Source organism: Salmo salar, chromosome 07 (assembly GCF_965601325.2).
Source record: "Salmo salar chromosome 07, fSalSal1, whole genome shotgun sequence".
Classification (NCBI taxonomy): Eukaryota; Metazoa; Chordata; class Actinopteri; order Salmoniformes; family Salmonidae; genus Salmo; species Salmo salar.
In genome coordinates, this window is record NC_138297.1 from 55661654 (window position 1) to 55683324 (window position 21671).

Consider the following 21671-nt stretch of genomic DNA (forward strand, 5'->3'; position numbering starts at 1 on the left):
CAGAGTGTGTTCCCTACCTGCAGAGTGTGTTCCCTACCTGCAGAGTGTGTTTCCTACCTGCAGAGTGTGTTCCCTACCTGCAGAGTGTGTTTCCTACCTGCAGAGTGTGTTCCCTACCTGCAGAGTGTGTTCCCTACCTGCAGAGTGTGTTCCCTACCTGCAGAGTGTGTTTCCTACCTACAGAGTGTGTTCCCTACATACAGAGTGTGTTCCCTACCTGCAGAGTGTGTTCCCTGCCTGCATAGTGTGTTCCCTACCTACAGAGTGTGTTTCCTACCTGCAGCGTTTGTTCCCTACATACAGTGTGTTCCCTACCTGCAGAGTGCGTTCCCTTCCTACAGAGTGTGTTCCCTACCTGCAGAGTGTGTTTCCTACCTGCAGAGTGTGTTTCCTTCCTACAGAGTGTGTTTCCTTCCTACAGAGTGTGTTCCCTACCTGCAGAGTGTGTTCCCTACCTGCAGAGTGTGTTCCCTGCCTACAGAGTGTGTTTCCTTCCTACAGAGTGTGTTTCCTTCCTGCAGAGTGTGTTTCCTTCCTACAGAGTGTGTTCCCTACCTGCAGAGTGTGTTTCCTACCTGCAGAGTGTGTTTCCTTCCTACAGAGTGTGTTTCCTTCCTACAGAGTGTGTTTCCTACCTGCAGAGTGTGTTCCCTACCTACAGAGTGTGTTCCCTACCTGCAGAGTGTGTTCCCTACCTGCAGAGTGTGTTCCCTACCTGCAGAGTGTGTTTCCTACCTGCAGAGTGTGTTTCCTTCCTACAGAGTGTGTTTCCTTCCTACAGAGTGTGTTTCCTACCTGCAGAGTGTGTTCCCTACCTGCAGAGTGCGTTCCCTGCCTACAGAGTGTGTTTCCTACCTACAGAGTGTGTTCCCTACCTGCAGAGTGTGTTTCCTACCTGCAGAGTGTGTTCCCTACCTGCAGAGTGTGTTCCCTACCTACAGAGTGTGTTCCCTACCTACAGAGTGTGTTCCCTACCTACAGAGTGTGTTCCCTACCTGCAGAGTGTGTTTCCTACCTACAGAGTGTGTTCCCTACCTGCCAGAGTGTGTTCCCTACCTGCAGAGTGTGTTTCCTACCTGCAGAGTGTGTTCCCTACCTGCAGAGTGTGTTTCCTACCTGCAGAGTGTGTTCCCTACCTACAGAGTGTGTTCCCTACCTGCAGAGTGTGTTCCATACCTACAGAGTGTGTTCCCTACATACAGAGTGTGTTCCCTACATACAGAGTGTGTTCCCTACCTGCAGAGTGTGTTCCCTGCCTGCATAGTGTGTTCCCTACCTACAGAGTGTGTTTCCTACCTGCAGTGTTTGTTCCCTACCTACAGTGTGTTCCCTACCTGCAGAGTGCGTTCCCTTCCTACAGAGTGTGTTCCCTACCTGCAGAGTGTGTTTCCTACCTGCAGAGTGTGTTTCCTTCCTACAGAGTGTGTTTCCTTCCTACAGAGTGTGTTTCCTACCTGCAGAGTGTGTTCCCTACCTACAGAGTGTGTTCCCTGCCTACAGAGTGTGTTCCCTACCTACAGAGTGTGTTACCTACCTGCAGAGTGTGTTTCCTACCTGCAGAGTGTGTTTCCTTCCTACAGAGTGTGTTCCCTACCTGCAGAGTGTGTTTCCTACCTACAGAGTGTGTTTCCTTCCTACAGAGTGTGTTTCCTTCCTACAGAGTGTGTTCCCTACCTGCAGAGTGTGTTTCCTACCTGCAGAGTGTGTTTCCTTCCTACAGAGTGTGTTTCCTTCCTACAGAGTGTGTTTCCTACCTGCAGAGTGTGTTCCCTACCTGCAGAGTGTGTTTCCTACCTTCAGAGTGTGTTCCCTACCTGCAGAGTGTGTTCCCTACCTGCAGAGTGTGTTCCCTACCTGCAGAGTGTGTTTCCTCCTGCAGAGTGTGTATCCTACCTGCAGAGTGTGTTCCCTACCTGCAGAGTGTGTTCCCTACCTGCAGAGTGCGTTCCCTGCCTACAGAGTGTGCCCTACCTGCAGAGTGTGTTTCCTTCATACAGAGTGTGTTTCCTTCCTGCAGAGTGTGTTTCCTACCTGCAGAGTGTGTTTCCTACCTGCAGGGTGTGTTTCCTACCTGCAGAGTGTGTTCCCTACCTACAGAGTGTGTTCCCTACATGCAGAGTGTGTTTCCTTCCCGCAGAGTGTGTTTCCTACCTACAGAGTGTGTTCCCTACCTGCAGGGTGTGTTTCCTACCTGCAGAGTGTTTTTTCTACCTGCAGAGTGTGTTCCCTACATACAGAGTGTGTTCCCTACCTGACCTGCAGAGTGTGTTCCCTACATACAGAGTGTGTTCCCTACCTGCAGAGTGTGTTCCCTACCTACAGAGTGTGTTCCCTACCTGCAGAGTGTGTTCCCTGCCTGCATAGTGTGTTCCCTACCTACAGAGTGTGTTTCCTACCTGCAGCGTTTGTTCCCTACCTACAGAGTGTGCCCTACCTGCAGAGTGTGTTCCCTACCTGCAGAGTGTGGTCCCTACCTGCAGAGTGTGTTTCCTACCTGCAGAGTGTGTTTCCTTCCTACAGAGTGTGTTTCCTTCCTACAGAGTGTGTTTCCTACCTACAGAGTGTGTTCCCTACCTGCAGAGTGCGTTCCCTGCCTACAGAGTGTGTTTCCTACCTATAGAGTGTGTTCCCTACCTGCAGAGTGTGTTTCCTACCTGCAGAGTGTGTTCCCTACCTGCAGAGTGTGTTCCCTACCTACAGAGTGTGTTCCCTACCTGCAGAGTGTATTCCCTACCTACAGAGTGTGTTCCCTACCTGCAGAGTGTGTTCCCTACCTACAGAGTGTGTTTCCTACCTACAGAGTGTGTTCCCTACCTGCAGAGTGTGTTTCCTACCTGCAGAGTGTGTCCCTACCTGCAGAGTGTGTTTCCTACCTGCAGAGTGTGTTCCCTACCTACAGAGTGTGTTCCCTACCTGCAGAGTGTGTTTCCTACCTACAGAGTGTGTTCCCTACATAGAGAGTGTGTTCCCTACCTGCAGAGTGTGTTCCCTGCCTGCATAGTGTGTTCCCTACCTACAGAGTGTGTTCCCTACCTGCAGAGTGTGTTTCCTACCTGCAGAGTGTGTTTCATACCTGCAGATGTGTTTCATACCTGCAGAGTGTGTTTCATACCTGCAGAGTGTGTTCCCTACCTGCAGTGTGTTCCCTACCTACAGAGTGTGTTCCCTACCTGCAGAGTGTGTTTCATACCTGCAGAGTGTGTTTCATACCTGCAGAGTGTCTTTCCTACCTACAGAGTGTCTTTCCTACCTACAGAGTGTGTTTCCTTCCTACAGAGTGTGTTTCCTACCTGCAGAGTGTGTTCCCTACATACAGAGTGTGTTTCCTACCTGCAGAGTGTGTTCCCTACATACAGAGTGTGTTTCCTACCTGCAGAGTGTGTTCCCTACATACAGTGTGTTTCCTACCTGCAGAGTGTGTTCCCTACATACAGAGTGTGTTCCCTGCCTACAGTGTGTTCCCTACCTGCAGAGTGTGTTCCCTACCTACAGAGTGTGTTTCCTACCTACAGAGTGTGTTCCCTGCCTGCATAGTGTGTTCCCTACCTACAGAGTGTGTTTCCTTCCTACAGAGTGTGTTTCCTACCTGCAGAGTGTGTTCCCTACATACAGAGTGTGTTTCCTACCTGCAGAGTGTGTTCCCTACATACAGAGTGTGTTTTCTCCCTGCAGAGTGTGTCTCATACCTACAGTGTGTGCCCTACCTGCAGAGTGTGTTCCCTACCTACAGAGTGTTTTCCCTGCCTACAGTGTGTTCCCTACCTGCAGAGTGTGTTCCCTACCTACAGAGTGTGTTTCCTACCTACAGAGTGTGTTCCCTGCCTGCATAGTGTGTTCCCTACCTACAGAGTGTGTTTCCTACCTGCAGCGTTTGTTCCCTACCTACAGAGTGTGCCCTACCTGCAGAGTGTGTTCCCTACCTGCAGAGTGTGGTCCCTACCTGCAGAGTGTGTTTCCTACCTGCAGAGTGTGTTTCCTTCCTACAGAGTGTGTTTCCTTCCTACAGAGTGTGTTTCCTACCTGCAGAGTGTGTTCTCTACCTACAGAGTGTGTTCCCTGCCTACAGAGTGTGTTCCCTACCTGCAGAGTGCGTTCCCTGCCTACAGAGTGTGCCCTACCTGCAGAGTGTGTTTCCTTCATACAGAGTGTGTTTCCTTCCTGCAGAGTGTGTTTCCTACCTGCAGAGTGTGTTTCCTACCTGCAGGGTGTGTTTCCTACCTGCAGAGTGTGTTCCCTACCTACAGAGTGTGTTCCCTACCTGCAGAGTGTGTTTCCTTCCCGCAGAGTGTGTTTCCTACCTACAGAGTGTGTCCCTACCTGCAGGGTGTGTTTCCTACCTGCAGAGTGTTTTTCCTACCTGCAGAGTGTGTTCCCTACATACAGAGTGTGTTCCCTACCTGCAGAGTGTGTTCCCTACCTACAGAGTGTGTTCCCTACCTGCAGAGTGTGTTCCCTGCCTGCATAGTGTGTTCCCTACCTACAGAGTGTGTTTCCTACCTGCAGCGTTTGTTCCCTACCTACAGAGTGTGCCCTACCTGCAGAGTGTGTTCCCTACCTGCAGAGTGTGTTCCCTACCTGCAGAGTGTGTTTCCTACCTGCAGAGTGTGTTTCCTTCCTACAGAGTGTGTTTCCTTCCTACAGAGTGTGTTTCCTACCTACAGAGTGTGTTCCCTACCTGCAGAGTGCGTTCCCTGCCTACAGAGTGTGTTTCCTACCTACAGAGTGTGTTCCCTACCTGCAGAGTGTGTTTCCTACCTGCAGAGTGTGTTCCCTACCTGCAGAGTGTGTTTCCTACCTGCAGAGTGTGTCCCTACCTGCAGAGTGTGTTTCCTACCTGCAGAGTGTGTTCCCTACCTACAGAGTGTGTTCCCTACCTGCAGAGTGTGTTTCCTACCTACAGAGTGTGTTCCCTACATAGAGAGTGTGTTCCCTACCTGCAGAGTGTGTTCCCTGCCTGCATAGTGTGTTCCCTACCTACAGAGTGTGTTTCCTACCTGCAGGGTTTGTTCCCTACCTACAGTGTGTTCCCTACCTGCAGAGTGCGTTCCCTGCCTACAGAGTGTGTTCCCTACCTGCAGAGTGTGTTTCCTACCTGCAGAGTGTGTTTCCTTCCTACAGAGTGTGTTTCCTTCCTACAGAGTGTGTTTCCTACCTGCAGAGTGTGTTCCCTACCTACAGAGTGTGTTCCCTGCCTACAGAGTGTGTTCCCTGCCTACAGAGTGTGTTCCCTACCTGCAGAGTGTTTTTTCTACCTGCAGAGTGTGTTTCCTTCCTACAGAGTGTGTTCCCTACCTGCAGAGTGTGTTTCCTACCTGCAGAGTGTGTTTCCTTCCTACAGAGTGTGTTTCCTTCCTACAGAGTGTGTTTCCTTCCTACAGAGTGTGTTTCCTTCCTACAGAGTGTGTTCCCTACCTGCAGAGTGTGTTTCCTACCTGCAGAGTGTGTTTCCTTCCTACAGAGTGTGTTTCCTTCCTACAGAGTGTGTTTCCTACCTGCAGAGTGTGTTCCCTACCTGCAGAGTGTGTTCCCTACCTGCAGAGTGTGTCCCTACCTGCAGAGTGTGTTTCCTACCTGCAGAGTGTGTTTCCTACCTGCAGAGTGTGTTTCCTTCCTACAGAGTGTGTTTCCTACCTACAGAGTGTGTTTCCTACCTGCAGGGTTTGTTCCCTACCTACAGTGTGTTCCCTACCTGCAGAGTGCGTTCCCTTTCTACAGAGTGTGTTCCCTACCTGCAGAGTGTGTTTCCTACCTGCAGAGTGTGTTTCCTTCAAACAGAGTGTGTTTCCTTCCTACAGAGTGTGTTTCCTACCTGCAGAGTGTGTTCCCTACCTACAGAGTGTGTTCCCTGCCTACAGAGTGTGTTCCCTGCCTACAGAGTGTGTTCCCTACCTGCAGAGTGTTTTTTCTACCTGCAGAGTGTGTTTCCTTCCTACAGAGTGTGTTCCCTACCTGCAGAGTGTGTTTCCTACCTGCAGAGTGTGTTTCCTTCCTACAGAGTGTGTTTCCTTCCTACAGAGTGTGTTTCCTTCCTACAGAGTGTGTTTCCTTCCTACAGAGTGTGTTCCCTACCTGCAGAGTGTGTTTCCTACCTGCAGAGTGTGTTTCCTTCCTACAGAGTGTGTTTCCTTCCTACAGAGTGTGTTTCCTACCTGCAGAGTGTGTTCCCTACCTGCAGAGTGTGTTCCCTACCTGCAGAGTGTGTCCCTACCTGCAGAGTGTGTTTCCTACCTGCAGAGTGTGTTTCCTACCTGCAGAGTGTGTTTCCTTCCTACAGAGTGTGTTTCCTTCCTACAGAGTGTTTTTCCTTCCTACAGAGTGTGTTTCCTACCTGCAGAGTGTGTTCCCTACCTGCAGAGTGCGTTCCCTGCCTACAGAGTGTGTTTCCTACCTACAGAGTGTGTTCCCTACCTGAAGAGTGTGTTTCCTACCTGCAGAGTGTGTTTCCTACCTGCAGAGTGTGTTCCCTACCTACAGAGTGTGTTCCCTGCCTACAGAGTGTGTTCCCTGCCTACAGAGTGTGTTCCCTACCTGCAGAGTGTTTTTTCTTCCTACAGAGTGTGTTTCCTACCTACAGAGTGTGTTTCCTACCTGCAGGGTTTGTTCCCTACCTACAGTGTGTTCCCTACCTGCAGAGTGCGTTCCCTGCCTACAGAGTGTGTTCCCTTCCTGCAGAGTGTGTTTCCTACCTGCAGAGTGTGTTTCCTTCCTACAGAGTGTGTTTCCTTCCTACAGAGTGTGTTTCCTACCTGCAGAGTGTGTTCCCTACCTACAGAGTGTGTTCCCTGCCTACAGAGTGTGTTCCCTGCCTACAGAGTGTGTTCCCTACCTGCAGAGTGTTTTTTCTACCTGCAGAGTGTGTTTCCTTCCTACAGAGTGTGTTCCCTACCTGCAGAGTGTGTTTCCTACCTGCAGAGTGTGTTTCCTTCCTACAGAGTGTGTTCCTCCTACGAGGGTCCCTACAGAGTGTGTTTCCCCTCGAGGTCCCTACCTGCAGAGTGTGTTCCTCCGGGGTTCCCTACAGAGTGTGTTCCCTACCTGCAGAGTGTGTTCCCTCCTGCGAGGGCCCTGCCCCTGCCTACAGAGTGTGTTTCCTACCTACAGAGTGTGTTCCCTACCTGCAGAGTGTGTTTCCTACCTGCAGAGTGTGTTCCCTACCTGCAGAGTGTGTTCCCTACCTACAGAGTGTGTTCCCTACCTACAGAGTGTGTTCCCTACCTGCAGAGTGTGTTTCCTACCTACAGAGTGTGTTCCCTACCTGCAGAGTGTGTTCCCTACCTGCAGAGTGTGTTTCCTACCTGCAGAGTGTGTTCCCTACCTGCAGAGTGTGTTTCCTACCTGCAGAGTGTGTTCCCTACCTGCAGAGTGTGTTCCCTACCTGCAGAGTGTGTTTCCTACCTGCAGAGTGTGTTCCCTACCTACAGAGTGTGTTCCCTACCTGCAGAGTGTGTTTCCTACCTACAGAGTGTGTTCCCTACATAGAGAGTGTGTTCCCTACCTGCAGAGTGTGTTCCCTGCCTGCATAGTGTGTTCCCTACCTACAGAGTGTGTTTCCTACCTGCAGGGTTTGTTCCCTACCTACAGTGTGTTCCCTACCTGCAGAGTGCGTTCCCTGCCTACAGAGTGTGTTCCCTACCTGCAGAGTGTGTTTCCTACCTGCAGAGTGTGTTTCCTTCCTACAGAGTGTGTTTCCTTCCTACAGAGTGTGTTTCCTACCTGCAGAGTGTGTTCCCTACCTACAGAGTGTGTTCCCTGCCTACAGAGTGTGTTCCCTGCCTACAGAGTGTGTTCCCTACCTGCAGAGTGTTTTTTCTACCTGCAGAGTGTGTTTCCTTCCTACAGAGTGTGTTCCCTACCTGCAGAGTGTGTTTCCTACCTGCAGAGTGTGTTTCCTTCCTACAGAGTGTGTTTCCTTCCTACAGAGTGTGTTTCCTTCCTACAGAGTGTGTTTCCTTCCTACAGAGTGTGTTCCCTACCTGCAGAGTGTGTTTCCTACCTGCAGAGTGTGTTTCCTTCCTACAGAGTGTGTTTCCTTCCTACAGAGTGTGTTTCCTACCTGCAGAGTGTGTTCCCTACCTGCAGAGTGTGTTCCCTACCTGCAGAGTGTGTCCCTACCTGCAGAGTGTGTTTCCTACCTGCAGAGTGTGTTTCCTACCTGCAGAGTGTGTTTCCTTCCTACAGAGTGTGTTTCCTTCCTACAGAGTGTTTTTCCTTCCTACAGAGTGTGTTTCCTACCTGCAGAGTGTGTTCCCTACCTGCAGAGTGCGTTCCCTGCCTACAGAGTGTGTTTCCTACCTACAGAGTGTGTTCCCTACCTGCAGAGTGTGTTTCCTACCTAAGAGTGTGTTCCTCCTCAGAGTGTGTTTCCTACCTGCAGAGTGTGTTCCCTACCTGCAGAGTGTGTTCCCTACCTACAGAGTGTGTTCCCTACCTACAGAGTGTGTTCCCTACCTGCAGAGTGTGTTTCCTACCTACAGAGTGTGTTCCCTACCTGCAGAGTGTGTTCCCTACCTGCAGAGTGTGTTTCCTACCTGCAGAGTGTGTTCCCTACCTGCAGAGTGTGTTTCCTACCTGCAGAGTGTGTTCCCTACCTACAGAGTGTGTTCCCTACCTGCAGAGTGTGTTCCATACCTACAGAGTGTGTTTCCTACCTACAGAGTGTGTTCCCTACATACAGAGTGTGTTCCCTACCTGCAGAGTGTGTTCCCTGCCTGCATAGTGTGTTCCCTACCTACAGAGTGTGTTTCCTACCTGCAGCGTTTGTTCCCTACATACAGTGTGTTCCCTACCTGCAGAGTGCGTTCCCTTCCTACAGAGTGTGTTCCCTACCTGCAGAGTGTGTTTCCTACCTGCAGAGTGTGTTTCCTTCCTACAGAGTGCGTTTCCTTCCTACAGAGTGTGTTCCTCCTACAGAGTGTGTTCCCTACCTGCAGAGTGTGTTCCCTGCCTGCAGAGTGTGTTCCCTACCTACAGAGTGTGTTTCCTACCTGCAGCGTGTGTTCCCTACCTACAGAGTGTGCTCCTACCTGCAGAGTGTGTTCCCTACCTGCAGAGTGTGTTCCCTACCCTGCAGAGTGTGTTTCCTACCTGCAGAGTGTGTTTCCTTCCTACAGAGTGTGTTTCCTTCCTACAGAGTGTGTTTCCTACCTGCAGAGTGTGTTCCCTACCTGCAGAGTGCGTTCCCTGCCTACAGAGTGTGTTTCCTACCTACAGAGTGTGTTCCCTACCTGCAGAGTGTGTTTCCTACCTGCAGAGTGTGTTCCCTACCTGCAGAGTGTGTTCCCTACCTACAGAGTGTGTTCCCTACCTACAGAGTGTGTTCCCTACCTACAGAGTGTGTTCCCTACCTGCAGAGTGTGTTTCCTACCTACAGAGTGTGTTCCCTACCTGCAGAGTGTGTTCCCTACCTGCAGAGTGTGTTTCCTACCTGCAGAGTGTGTTCCCTACCTGCAGAGTGTGTTTCCTACCTGCAGAGTGTGTTCCCTACCTACAGAGTGTGTTCCCTACCTGCAGAGTGTGTTCCATACCTACAGAGTGTGTTCCCTACATACAGAGTGTGTTCCCTACATACAGAGTGTGTTCCCTACCTGCAGAGTGTGTTCCCTGCCTGCATAGTGTGTTCCCTACCTACAGAGTGTGTTTCCTACCTGCAGTGTTTGTTCCCTACCTACAGTGTGTTCCCTACCTGCAGAGTGCGTTCCCTTCCTACAGAGTGTGTCCCCTACCTGCAGAGTGTGTTTCCTACCTGCAGAGTGTGTTTCCTTCCTACAGAGTGTGTTTCCTTCCTACAGAGTGTGTTTCCTACCTGCAGAGTGTGTTCCCTACCTACAGAGTGTGTTCCCTGCCTACAGAGTGTGTTCCCTACCTACAGAGTGTGTTACCTACCTGCAGAGTGTGTTTCCTACCTGCAGAGTGTGTTTCCTTCCTACAGAGTGTGTTCCCTACCTGCAGAGTGTGTTTCCTTCCTACAGAGTGTGTTTCCTTCCTACAGAGTGTGTTTCCTTCCTACAGAGTGTGTTTCCTTCCTACAGAGTGTGTTCCCTACCTGCAGAGTGTGTTTCCTACCTGCAGAGTGTGTTTCCTTCCTACAGAGTGTGTTTCCTTCCTACAGAGTGTGTTTCCTACCTGCAGAGTGTGTTCCCTACCTGCAGAGTGTGTTCCCTACCTGCAGAGTGTGTCCCTACCTGCAGAGTGTGTTTCCTACCTGCAGAGTGTGTTCCCTACCTGCAGAGTGTGTTTCCTACCTACAGAGTGTGTTCCCTACCTGCAGAGTGTGTTCCCTACCTGCAGAGTGTGTTCCCTACCTGCAGAGTGTGTTTCCTACCTGCAGAGTGTGTATCCTACCTGCAGAGTGTGTTCCCTACCTGCAGAGTGTGTTCCCTACCTGCAGAGTGCGTTCCCTGCCTACAGAGTGTGCCCTACCTGCAGAGTGTGTTTCCTTCATACAGAGTGTGTTCCCTACCTGCAGAGTGTGTTCCCTACCTACAGAGTGTGTTCCCTACCTGCAGAGTGTGTTCCCTGCCTGCATAGTGTGTTCCCTACCTACAGAGTGTGTTTCCTACCTGCAGCGTTTGTTCCCTACCTACAGAGTGTGCCCTACCTGCAGAGTGTGTTCCCTACCTGCAGAGTGTGTTCCCTACCTGCAGAGTGTGTTTCCTACCTGCAGAGTGTGTTTCCTTCCTACAGAGTGTGTTTCCTTCCTACAGAGTGTGTTTCCTACCTGCAGAGTGTGTTCCCTACCTGCAGAGTGTGTTCCCTGCCTACAGAGTGTGTTTCCTACCTACAGAGTGTGTTCCCTACCTGCAGAGTGTGTTTCCTACCTGCAGAGTGTGTTCCCTACCTGCAGAGTGTGTTCCCTACCTACAGAGTGTGTTCCCTACCTGCAGAGTGTGTTCCCTACCTACAGAGTGTGTTCCCTACCTGCAGAGTGTGTTCCCTACCTACAGAGTGTGTTTCCTACCTGCAGAGTGTGTTCCCTACCTGCAGAGTGTGTTTCCTACCTGCAGAGTGTGTTCCCTACCTACAGAGTGTGTTCCCTACCTGCAGAGTGTGTTTCCTACCTACAGAGTGTGTTCCCTACATAGAGAGTGTGTTCCCTACCTGCAGAGTGTGTTCCCTGCCTGCATAGTGTGTTCCCTACCTACAGAGTGTGTTTCCTACCTGCAGGGTTTGTTCCCTACCTACAGTGTGTTCCCTACCTGCAGAGTGCGTTCCCTGCCTACAGAGTGTGTTCCCTACCTGCAGAGTGTGTTTCCTACCTGCAGAGTGTGTTTCCTTCCTACAGAGTGTGTTTCCTTCCTACAGAGTGTGTTTCCTACCTGCAGAGTGTGTTCCCTACCTACAGAGTGTGTTCCCTGCCTACAGAGTGTGTTCCCTGCCTACAGAGTGTGTTCCCTACCTGCAGAGTGTTTTTTCTACCTGCAGAGTGTGTTTCCTTCCTACAGAGTGTGTTCCCTACCTGCAGAGTGTGTTTCCTACCTGCAGAGTGTGTTTCCTTCCTACAGAGTGTGTTTCCTTCCTACAGAGTGTGTTTCCTTCCTACAGAGTGTGTTTCCTACCTGCAGGGTTTGTTCCCTACCTACAGTGTGTTCCCTACCTGCAGAGTGCGTTCCCTGCCTACAGAGTGTGTTCCCTACCTGCAGAGTGTGTTTCCTACCTGCAGAGTGTGTTTCCTTCCTACAGAGTGTGTTTCCTTCCTACAGAGTGTGTTTCCTACCTGCAGAGTGTGTTCCCTACCTGCAGAGTGTGTTCCCTACCTGCAGAGTGTGTCCCTGCCTCAGAGTGTGCCCTACCTGCAGAGTGTGTTTCCTACCTGCAGAGTGTGTTTCCTACCTACAGAGTGTGTTCCCTACCTGCAGAGTGTGTTTCCTACCTGCAGAGTGTGTTCCTCCTCAGAGTGTGTTCCTCCTGCAGAGTGTGTTCCCTTCCTACAGAGTGTGTTTCCTCCTACAGAGTGTGTTCCTACCTGCAGAGTGTGTTCCCTACCTACAGAGTGTGTTCCCTACCTGCAGAGTGTGTCCTCCCGGGTGTTCCTACCTGCAGAGTGTGTTCCCTACCTCAGAGTGTTTCCTACCTGCAGAGTGTGTTCCCTACCTGCAGAGTGTGTTTCCTACCTGCAGAGTGTGTTTCCTACCTACAGAGTGTGTTTCCTTCCTACAGAGTGTGTTTCCTTCCTACAGAGTGTGTTTCCTTCCTACAGAGTGTGTTCCCTACCTGCAGAGTGTGTTCCCTACCTGCAGAGTGTGTTCCCTACCTGCAGAGTGTGTTTCCTACCTGCAGAGTGTGTTTCCTACCTGCAGAGGTGTGTTCCCTACCTACAGAGTGTGTTCCCTACCTGCAGAGTGTGTTTCCTACCTGCAGAGTGTGTTTCCTACCTGCAGAGTGTGTTCCCTACCTACAGAGTGTGTTCCCTACCTGCAGAGTGTGTTCCCTACCTGCAGAGTGTGTTTCCTACCTGCAGAGTGTGTTCCCTACCTGCAGAGTGTGTTCCCTACCTACAGAGTGTGTTCCCTACCTGCAGAGTGTGTTCCCTACCTGCAGAGTGTGTTTCCTACCTGCAGAGTGTGTTTCCTACCTGCAGTGTGTTTCCTACCTGCAGAGTGTGCCCTACCTGCAGAGTGTGTTCCCTACCTGCAGAGTGTGTTTCCTACCTGCAGAGTGTGTTTCCTACCTGCAGAGTGTGTTCCCTACCTGCAGAGTGTGTTCCCTACCTACAGAGTGTGTTCCCTACCTGCAGAGTGTGTTTCCTACCTGCAGAGTGTGTTTCCTACCTGCAGAGTGTGTTCCCTACCTACAGAGTGTGTTCCCTACCTGCAGAGTGTGTTCCCTACCTACAGAGTGTGTTTCCTACCTGCAGAGTGTGTTCCCTACCTACAGAGTGTGTTCCCTACCTGCAGAGTGTGTTCCCTACCTACAGAGTGTGTTCCCTACCTGCAGAGTGTGTTCCCTACCTGCAGAGTGTGTTTCCTACCTACAGAGTGTGTTCCCTACCTGCAGAGTGTGTTCCCTACCTGCAGAGTGTGTTTCCTACCTACAGAGTGTGTTCCCTACATAGAGAGTGTGTTCCCTACCTGCAGAGTGTGTTCCCTGCCTGCATAGTGTGTTCCCTACCTACAGAGTGTGTTTCCTACCTGCAGGGTTTGTTCCCTACCTACAGTGTGTTCCCTACCTGCAGAGTGCGTTCCCTGCCTACAGAGTGTGTTCCCTACCTGCAGAGTGTGTTTCCTACCTGCAGAGTGTGTTTCCTTCCTACAGAGTGTGTTTCCTTCCTACAGAGTGTGTTTCCTACCTGCAGAGTGTGTTCCCTACCTACAGAGTGTGTTCCCTGCCTACAGAGTGTGTTCCCTGCCTACAGAGTGTGTTCCCTACCTGCAGAGTGTGTTTCCTACCTGCAGAGTGTGTTTCCTTCCTACAGAGTGTGTTCCCTACCTGCAGAGTGTGTTTCCTACCTGCAGAGTGTGTTTCCTTCCTACAGAGTGTGTTTCCTTCCTACAGAGTGTGTTTCCTTCCTACAGAGTGTGTTTCCTTCCTACAGAGTGTGTTCCCTACCTGCAGAGTGTGTTCCCTACCTGCAGAGTGTGTTCCCTACCTGCAGAGTGTGTTTCCTACCTGCAGAGTGTGTTTCCTACCTGCAGAGTGTGTTCCCTACCTGCAGAGTGTGTTCCCTACCTGCAGAGTGTGTTTCCTACCTGCAGAGTGTGTTTCCTACCTGCAGAGTGTGTTTCCTACCTACAGAGTGTGTTTCCTTCCTACAGAGTGTGTTTCCTACCTGCAGAGTGTGTTTCCTACCTACAGAGTGTGTTTCCTTCCTACAGAGTGTGTTCCCTACCTGCAGAGTGTGTTCCCTACCTGCAGAGTGTGTTTCCTACCTGCAGAGTGTGTTTCCTTCCTACAGAGTGTGTTTCCTACCTGCAGAGTGTGTTTCCTACCTACAGAGTGTGTTCCCTACCTGCAGAGTGTGTTTCCTACCTGCAGAGTGTGTTCCCTACCTACAGAGTGTGTTTCCTACCTACAGAGTGTGTTCCCTACCTGCAGAGTGTGTTCCCTACCTGCAGAGTGTGTTCCCTACCTGCAGAGTGTGTTTCCTACCTGCAGAGTGTGTTTCCTACCTGCAGAGTGTGTTCCCTACCTGCAGAGTGTGTTCCCTACCTACAGAGTGTGTTTCCTACCTGCAGAGTGTGTTCCCTACCTACAGAGTGTGTTCCCTACCTACAGAGTGTGTTCCCTGCCTACAGAGTGTGTTCCCTACCTGCAGAGTGTTTTTTCTACCTGCAGAGTGTGTTTCCTTCCTACAGAGTGTGTTCCCTACCTGCAGAGTGTGTTTCCTACCTGCAGAGTGTGTTTCCTTCCTACAGAGTGTGTTTCCTTCCTACAGAGTGTGTTTCCTTCCTACAGAGTGTGTTTCCTTCCTACAGAGTGTGTTCCCTACCTGCAGAGTGTGTTTCCTACCTGCAGAGTGTGTTTCCTACCTGCAGAGTGTGTTCCCTACCTGCAGAGTGTGTTCCCTACCTACAGAGTGTGTTCCCTACCTGCAGAGTGTGTTCTCTACCTGCAGAGTGTGTTTCCTACCTGCAGAGTGTGTTTCCTACCTGCAGTGTGTTTCATACCTGCAGAGTGTCCCTACCTGTAGAGTGTGTTCCCTACCTGCAGAGTGTGTTTCCTACCTGCAGAGTGTGTTTCATACCTGCAGAGTGTGTTCCCTACCTGCAGTGTGTTCCCTACCTACAGAGTGTGTTCCCTACCTGCAGAGTGTGTTTCATACCTGCAGAGTGTGTTTCATACCTGCAGAGTGTCTTTCCTACCTACAGAGTGTCTTTCCTACCTAGAGTGTGTTTCCTTCCTACAGAGTGTGTTTCCTACCTGCAGAGTGTGTTCCCTACAAACAGAGTGTGTTTCCTACCTGCAGAGTGTGTTCCCTACATACAGAGTGTGTTTCCTACCTGCAGAGTGTGTTCCCTACATACAGAGTGTGTTTCCTACCTTCAGAGTGTGTTCCCTACCTGCAGAGTGTGTTCCCTACCTGCAGAGTGTGTTCCCTACCTGCAGAGTGTGTTTCCTACCTGCAGAGTGTGTATCCTACCTGCAGAGTGTGTTCCCTACCTACAGAGTGTGTTCCCTACCTGCAGAGTGTGTTCCCTACCTGCAGAGTGTGTATCCTACCTGCAGAGTGTGTTCCCTACCTACAGAGTGTGTTCCCTACCTGCAGAGTGTGTTCCCTACCTACAGAGTGTGTTCCCTACCTGCAGAGTGTGTTCTCTACCTGCAGAGTGTGTTTCCTACCTGCAGAGTGTGTTTCCTACCTGCAGTGTGTTTCATACCTGCAGAGTGTCCCTACCTGTAGAGTGTGTTCCCTACCTGCAGAGTGTGTTTCCTACCTGCAGAGTGTGTTTCATAGCTGCAGAGTGTGTTCCCTACCTGCAGTGTGTTCCCTACCTACAGAGTGTGTTCCCTACCTGCAGAGTGTGTTTCATACCTGCAGAGTGTGTTTCATACCTGCAGAGTGTCTTTCCTACCTACAGAGTGTCTTTCCTACCTAGAGTGTGTTTCCTTCCTACAGAGTGTGTTTCCTACCTGCAGAGTGTGTTCCCTACAAACAGAGTGTGTTTCCTACCTGCAGAGTGTGTTCCCTACATACAGAGTGTGTTTCCTACCTGCAGAGTGTGTTCCCTACATACAGAGTGTGTTTCCTACCTTCAGAGTGTGTTCCCTACCTGCAGAGTGTGTTCCCTACCTGCAGAGTGTGTTCCCTACCTGCAGAGTGTGTTTCCTACCTGCAGAGTGTGTATCCTACCTGCAGAGTGTGTTCCCTACCTACAGAGTGTGTTCCCTACCTGCAGAGTGTGTTCCCTACCTGCAGAGTGTGTATCCTACCTGCAGAGTGTGTTCCCTACCTACAGAGTGTGTTCCCTACCTGCAGAGTGTGGGTGAGCTGTTGTAGTTTGGTGGAGCTTCTCCACGTCAGGGCCTTGATCAGTGGAGGGAGGTCTGTGTCAGAATCTGTCACAGCCTGATCCACAATCACTCTGTCCTGTAGCAACCTAGACACATACAGTGAGGGAAATAAGTATTTGATCCCCTGCTGATTTTGTACGTTTGCCCACTGACAAAGAAATGATCAGTCTATAATTTTAATGGTAGGTTTATTTGAACAGTGAGAGACAGAACAACAACAAAAACATCCCCATAAACACATGTCAAAAATGTTATAAATTGATTTGCATTTTAATGAGGGAAATAAGTATTTGACCCCATCTCAATCAGAAAGATTTCTGGCTCCCAGGTGTCTTTTATACAGGTAACGAGCTGAGATTAGGAGCACACTCTTAAAGGGAGTGCTCCTAATCTCAGCTTGTTACCTGTATAAAAGACACCTGTCCACAGAAGCAATCAATCAATCAGATTCCAAACTCTCCACCATGGCCAAGACCAAAGAGCTCTCCAAGGATGTCAGGGACAAGATTGTAGACCTACACAAGGCTGGAATGGGCTACAAGACCATCGCCAAGCAGCTTGGTGAGAAGGTGACAACAGTTGGTGCGATTATTCGCAAATGGAAGAAACACAAAAGAACTGTCAATCTCCCTCGGCCTGGGGCTCCATGCAAGATCTCACCTCGTGGAGTTGCAATGATCATGAGAACGGTGAGGAATCAGCCCAGAACTACATGGGAGGATCTTGTCAATGATCTCAAGGCAGCTGGGACCATAGTCACCAAGAAAACAATTGGTATCACACTACGCCGTGAAGGACTGAAATCCTGCAGCGCCCACAAGGTCCCCCTGCTCAAGAAAGCACATATACATGCCCGTCTGAAGTTTGCCAATGAACATCTGAATGATTCAGAGGACAACTGGGTGAAAGTGTTGTGGTCAGATGAGACCAAAATGGAGCTCTTTGGCATCAACTCAACTCGCCGTGTTTGGAGGAGGAGGAATGCTGCCTATGACCCCAAGAACACCATCCCCATCGTCAAACATGGAGGTGGAAACATTATGCTTTGGGGGTGTTTTTCTGCTAAGGGGACAGGACAACTTCACCGCATCAAAGGGACGATGGACGGGGCCATGTACCGTCAAATCTTGGGTGAGAACCTCCTTCCCTCTGCCAGGGCATTGAAAATGGGTCGTGGATGGGTATTCCAGCATGACATTGACCCAAAACACACGGCCAAGGCAACAAAGGAGTGGCTCAAGAAGAAGCACATTAAGGTCCTGGAGTGGCCTAGCCAGTCTCCAGACCTTAATCCCAAAGAAAATCTGTGGAGGGAGCTGAAGGTTCGAGTTGCCAAACGTCAGCCTCGAAACCTTAATGACTTGGAGAAGATCTGCAAAGAGGAGTGGGACAAAATCCCTCCTGAGATGTGTGCAAACCTGGTGGCCAACTACAAGAAACGTCTGACCTCTGTGATTGCCAACAAGGGTTTTGCCACCAAGTACTAAGTCATGTTTTGCAGAGTGGTCAAATACTTATTTCCGTCATTAAAATGCAAATCAATTTATAACATTTTTGACATGCGTTTTTCTGGATTTTTGTGTTGTTATTCTGTCTCTCACTGTTCAAATAAACCTACCATTAAAATTATAGACTGATCATTTCTTTGTCAGTGGGCAAACGTACAAAATCAGCAGGGGATCAAATACTTTTTCCCCTCACTGTACACAAACATAAGAACAAACATACACACAAGCACAAAATACACACACCCAAGCACAAAAATACACACACACACACACTCCCTCCCACACACACCTCCTAAGGTCGTGGGCAGGGTCAATGGGCTTCTCGATGCTGGAGCAGGGCCCAGTGGCCAGCAGCACCAGGGGGGACTGGGGTCTGGCAGGCAGGGCCTCCATCTCCAGCTCCTCCAGGAGAGTCTCCCTCTGCAGGTCTGGCATGGAACTACACCCCTGGGTGCTCACAAAAATAACTCCATAAAATATTACATTTACATTTTTACATTTACGTCATTTAGCAGACGCTCTTATCCAGAGCGACTTACAAATATAACTCATAAAAATAACTAAATAAGTTATGACTTGTAAATAATAACCATCCTGTATGCATGTCTTCAGGGACCAGTTGGAGTGGGTGTGAATAGCGTATGATGTGTATAGTATAGTGGAACTATACCAATACCTTAAGTCTGGTGTAGCCATGGTAATACATGCTGGGTTCCTCATCTGACTGTGAAACATTGGCCAAGCTGGCCCGCGCTTCACCTAAACACACACACATATCACTACTACTAGTACTAACAAACAATTGTTTATCATTGTCACAAGTGTACTTTACTATATGTGTGTGTGCCTGTCTGTGTGAGAGAAAGAGAGAGACAGAGAGAGAGAAAGAAAGAGACAGAGAAAGAGACAGAGACAGAGCGACAGAGAAAGAGACGAGAGAGAGATAGCAAGCCTTTGTTGGTGATCAGCTCCAGGTGGCAGGGCATCAGGTCATAGACCTGCTCCAGGTCCATGTCTCCCATCTTCTCAGTCATCTGACAGACAGGGAGAGAGAAGGGAACATCTCAGCTCCCTGTAGCTTTACCACAGACACACACACACCAAAACAGCAGAGATGCAAGTGTACACACACATTCACACGCATGGAGACACACACACCCACACAGAAAGATGTAGGTACCGCATACACACAGACAGACACACACGCACACACACAAACCCACCGACCCACACTCACACACACACACACACAACACACACACACTCTCTCTCTCCCTCTCTCTTTCTCTGTCTCTCACCTCTCGGAGGTCCCTCTCCATAGGGTTTTTTCCCTGCCTGATGGCACCGCTCTTCTTGCAGCCAGCCTTGGTCTGCAGAGTCAGACCGAAGTCCAGTTTGCATGGCAGCGCCGTGTGTGTCTCCATCACCCCCTTCAGGTCGCATTCGGCAGCTCTGGGTCTCTCAGCGCTCAGCCGGGCTCTCCGCATAGCCTTGATCCCTGCCGCTACGCTGCGTCTGATCGAGTGGACGTTTAAACTGCAGAGAAAGAATAACCGTTAGCAATAAGGAGAACAATAACAACAACCAATTGTATTTACAGCTGCTTGATGAGTTTGCATTTATCGACAAAAGGTGGATGATCGATAATTCAAGTAACGAGCTTAGCATGCAGGTTCGACTATAAGAATTTGGCTACAATTGGTTTCAATTGTAAATCTTGGTTTAAAGAAGCTGGAGATGTTGATTTGAGGACCTTAGATCCCCACCTAGGAAATAATGGAGCTCGGGGAAACCCTGCTCGCCAGTCACTCACAGGCTGGTGCAGTCTATGGCCATCTGGGCCCCCAGGCGGCTGCGGTTGGCCTGGTCGCTGAAGACGGCGCGGCGCCTCAGCCTGTCCAGCAGGTGGAGATAGTTGAGGTAGAGCTCCTTGCAGATCCGGAGCACCTCCTGGCACGTCTCCGCCTGCAGCTGCCTGTTCTCCTCCTGGGTCAGCGTGGGCTCGTCCATCAGCCCCTTCAGGTCCTGCCAGATCAGGCCCAGCTCTGACGTCATCACCGCCGCCTTGGGGGGAGGGGGGAGTCGCAGAGTGTTTTGGGTGGATGGGGGCTGTGTGTGTGTGTGTCAGTGTTCCATCCATCTATCTATCCAACCATCCATCCATTTAGTAGATTCTTAGGAGAGAGAGTGTATAGTGGATCCTAATGGAGTGGCTCACCAGAGCTTGCTGATCCTCCACAGGGGTGGAGTGGAGCACGGTATGCTCCTGGATCCTGTACTGCAGCTGCTGACACATGTCGGCCAGGGAGGTGGGGTTGGTCTTCACCCCCTCTGACACCGACGGGGACACTGGCCTCTCCTCCTGGACCCTGTCTGGGAGGAACAACACACCCGGGACGTATGTACATACCTTTCATTCTCCTGTATCACCTCCATTCAAAAAAACGATAAACATATTTTGTTTTGGCATCATAAGAGATGTGTGGGGCATGTGGATAGAGAAAATAGACTGTGTAGATCGACACCCTGTTTGTGTTTTCAGGTCAGCCCTGTAAATGAATAGGCCAAGACTTTAGAATTTGGGTGGGTAAAACTGTCTACACATCCTTTTGTTGATTCAAATTACACAAAGGCCTCATGCATACAATCACGGATCAACAATAGCACCTCACACAAGGCACCAGGCTGTCTTCCCTCAAACAGCTTTAGGCCCCCACACACCTGCCCTCTTCTCTCCCTCGGGGTTGGACTGGAAGAAGAGGGACAGCGGCCCCAGGATGCTGCGGTATCTCTGCTGGATGTCCTGGGTGCGGGCCACCATCTGTGTCATGGAGGTCAGCATGTCCTGGCCGTCTGTCACCCGTCGTTTGGCCTCCGCCGCTCGGGAGAGGCAGCCCACCACTTTCATTTTGCCACCGCTCATCCCCTCACTGTTTGACATAGACAGCAAAGAAGCCTTGGTATACACTGGTCTGAAGAGCTTGAATGAGCAACTCTCTGGTTTCAGGATATAACATGGCACTTTTGGGCATGCATGCTCATTTGGGTCCAGGTTCAGACCTCTCTTGGTTCATATACATACTGTAGCTACATGATGCACAGTGCACACAAAGACATTAATTTCTGTACCCGCTGCCTGTTATGATTCACATTCACAGGCTGTCATTTTTAATTTATGGTAACTTTGTGAACCAAATATCTAGCCACCCACATGGGCAGACGTCAGTTCAACGTCTGGTTTTGATTTACATTTGGTTGAGTTGTCAACCAACGTGAATGGAACGTGAAATCAACAAAACATGTAACCAAGTCATTAGATTTAGGTTAATTCAACGGCATCACATAAAAATTAAATAAAAACACGTGGAAACAACGTTTATTCAACCAGTTTTTACCCAGTGGGTAGCTCCCACCTTGAACGGAAATGCACAATATTTACGGTAATGCTCTGTACTAACGTAGCTAGCTAACATTAGCTAGCCAGCAAGCAATGGAAGTTGGAACTTTGACAAGTGAGCTCTAAAAATGATATAAAATTAAACGAAAATACTACTTGAATTTGTCATAATTTGGAGAATACCTAAATAATTGTTCATTCATATTAATAGATAAACACAACTTGCTGTACCTTTAGCTACCATTATTTCCTCATAGCCTGTTACAGGAGGGACGCGTTGCTTGGAAACGATAGTACTCACGAGTGATGTATACAAACCCCGGACTGATATTATGGGATTTGGCCACTGAGAGGCTTTGAAGCCACAGGTCAGTCATATTGGCACTCCCCAGAAGGAGCAGTCCTCCGTAGGATAGGAATGAATGAAATTCTACATAATGTGTTGTTGTTGTTGTAGTGGGGACAGTAACATTACAACTTTAAAACATTTAAAAAAATACACTTTAAGGAAATGTTTTTTATATTTAGCTCACATAAAATTTAAAAAGTATGCATTAAACGGGTGCCAAGATGGAGGAGAGGTGGCTTCAAAACAGTGCCCTCAGTCACTGCAGCAGAGAGGGTACAGGACCAGACAGCAGCTGATTTGTCAGATCACTGGAGTTCTGTAATCTAATTGCAAGGAATGTTCCTTCTAGTTACATTCCTTGTTCGATTGTAATCTATATAATCTATGCCCTTTGCAGGTATTACAACTGTCTTTGATTGTTGTGTCTGTATGTAGACAACTATTTGCAATAAGCACACACACACAGGTC

The 21671-nt window shown here is 49.7% G+C and overlaps 1 protein-coding gene across 2 annotated transcripts in view; it reads right to left on the minus strand.

Annotated features, from left to right (window-relative positions):
• Window positions 1-21172, minus strand: part of ccdc87 (coiled-coil domain containing 87) — a 51070-nt gene extending 29898 nt beyond the window's left edge. For both annotated transcript variants that reach the window (XM_045722210.2, XM_045722209.2), the window contains exons 1-9: window positions 21085-21172; window positions 20178-20386; window positions 19675-19829; window positions 19270-19520; window positions 18755-18992; window positions 18409-18490; window positions 18133-18215; window positions 17746-17903; window positions 15908-16034 (exon numbers count right to left, since the gene is read on the minus strand). In XM_045722210.2, coding sequence (XP_045578166.2) covers window positions 15908-16034; window positions 17746-17903; window positions 18133-18215; window positions 18409-18490; window positions 18755-18992; window positions 19270-19520; window positions 19675-19829; window positions 20178-20379 — 1296 coding nt within the window. In that variant the 5' untranslated portion in view covers window positions 20380-20386; window positions 21085-21172. The remainder of the gene's footprint in view (window positions 1-15907; window positions 16035-17745; window positions 17904-18132; window positions 18216-18408; window positions 18491-18754; window positions 18993-19269; window positions 19521-19674; window positions 19830-20177; window positions 20387-21084) is intronic.
• Between the last annotated feature and the right edge of the window lie 499 nt (window positions 21173-21671).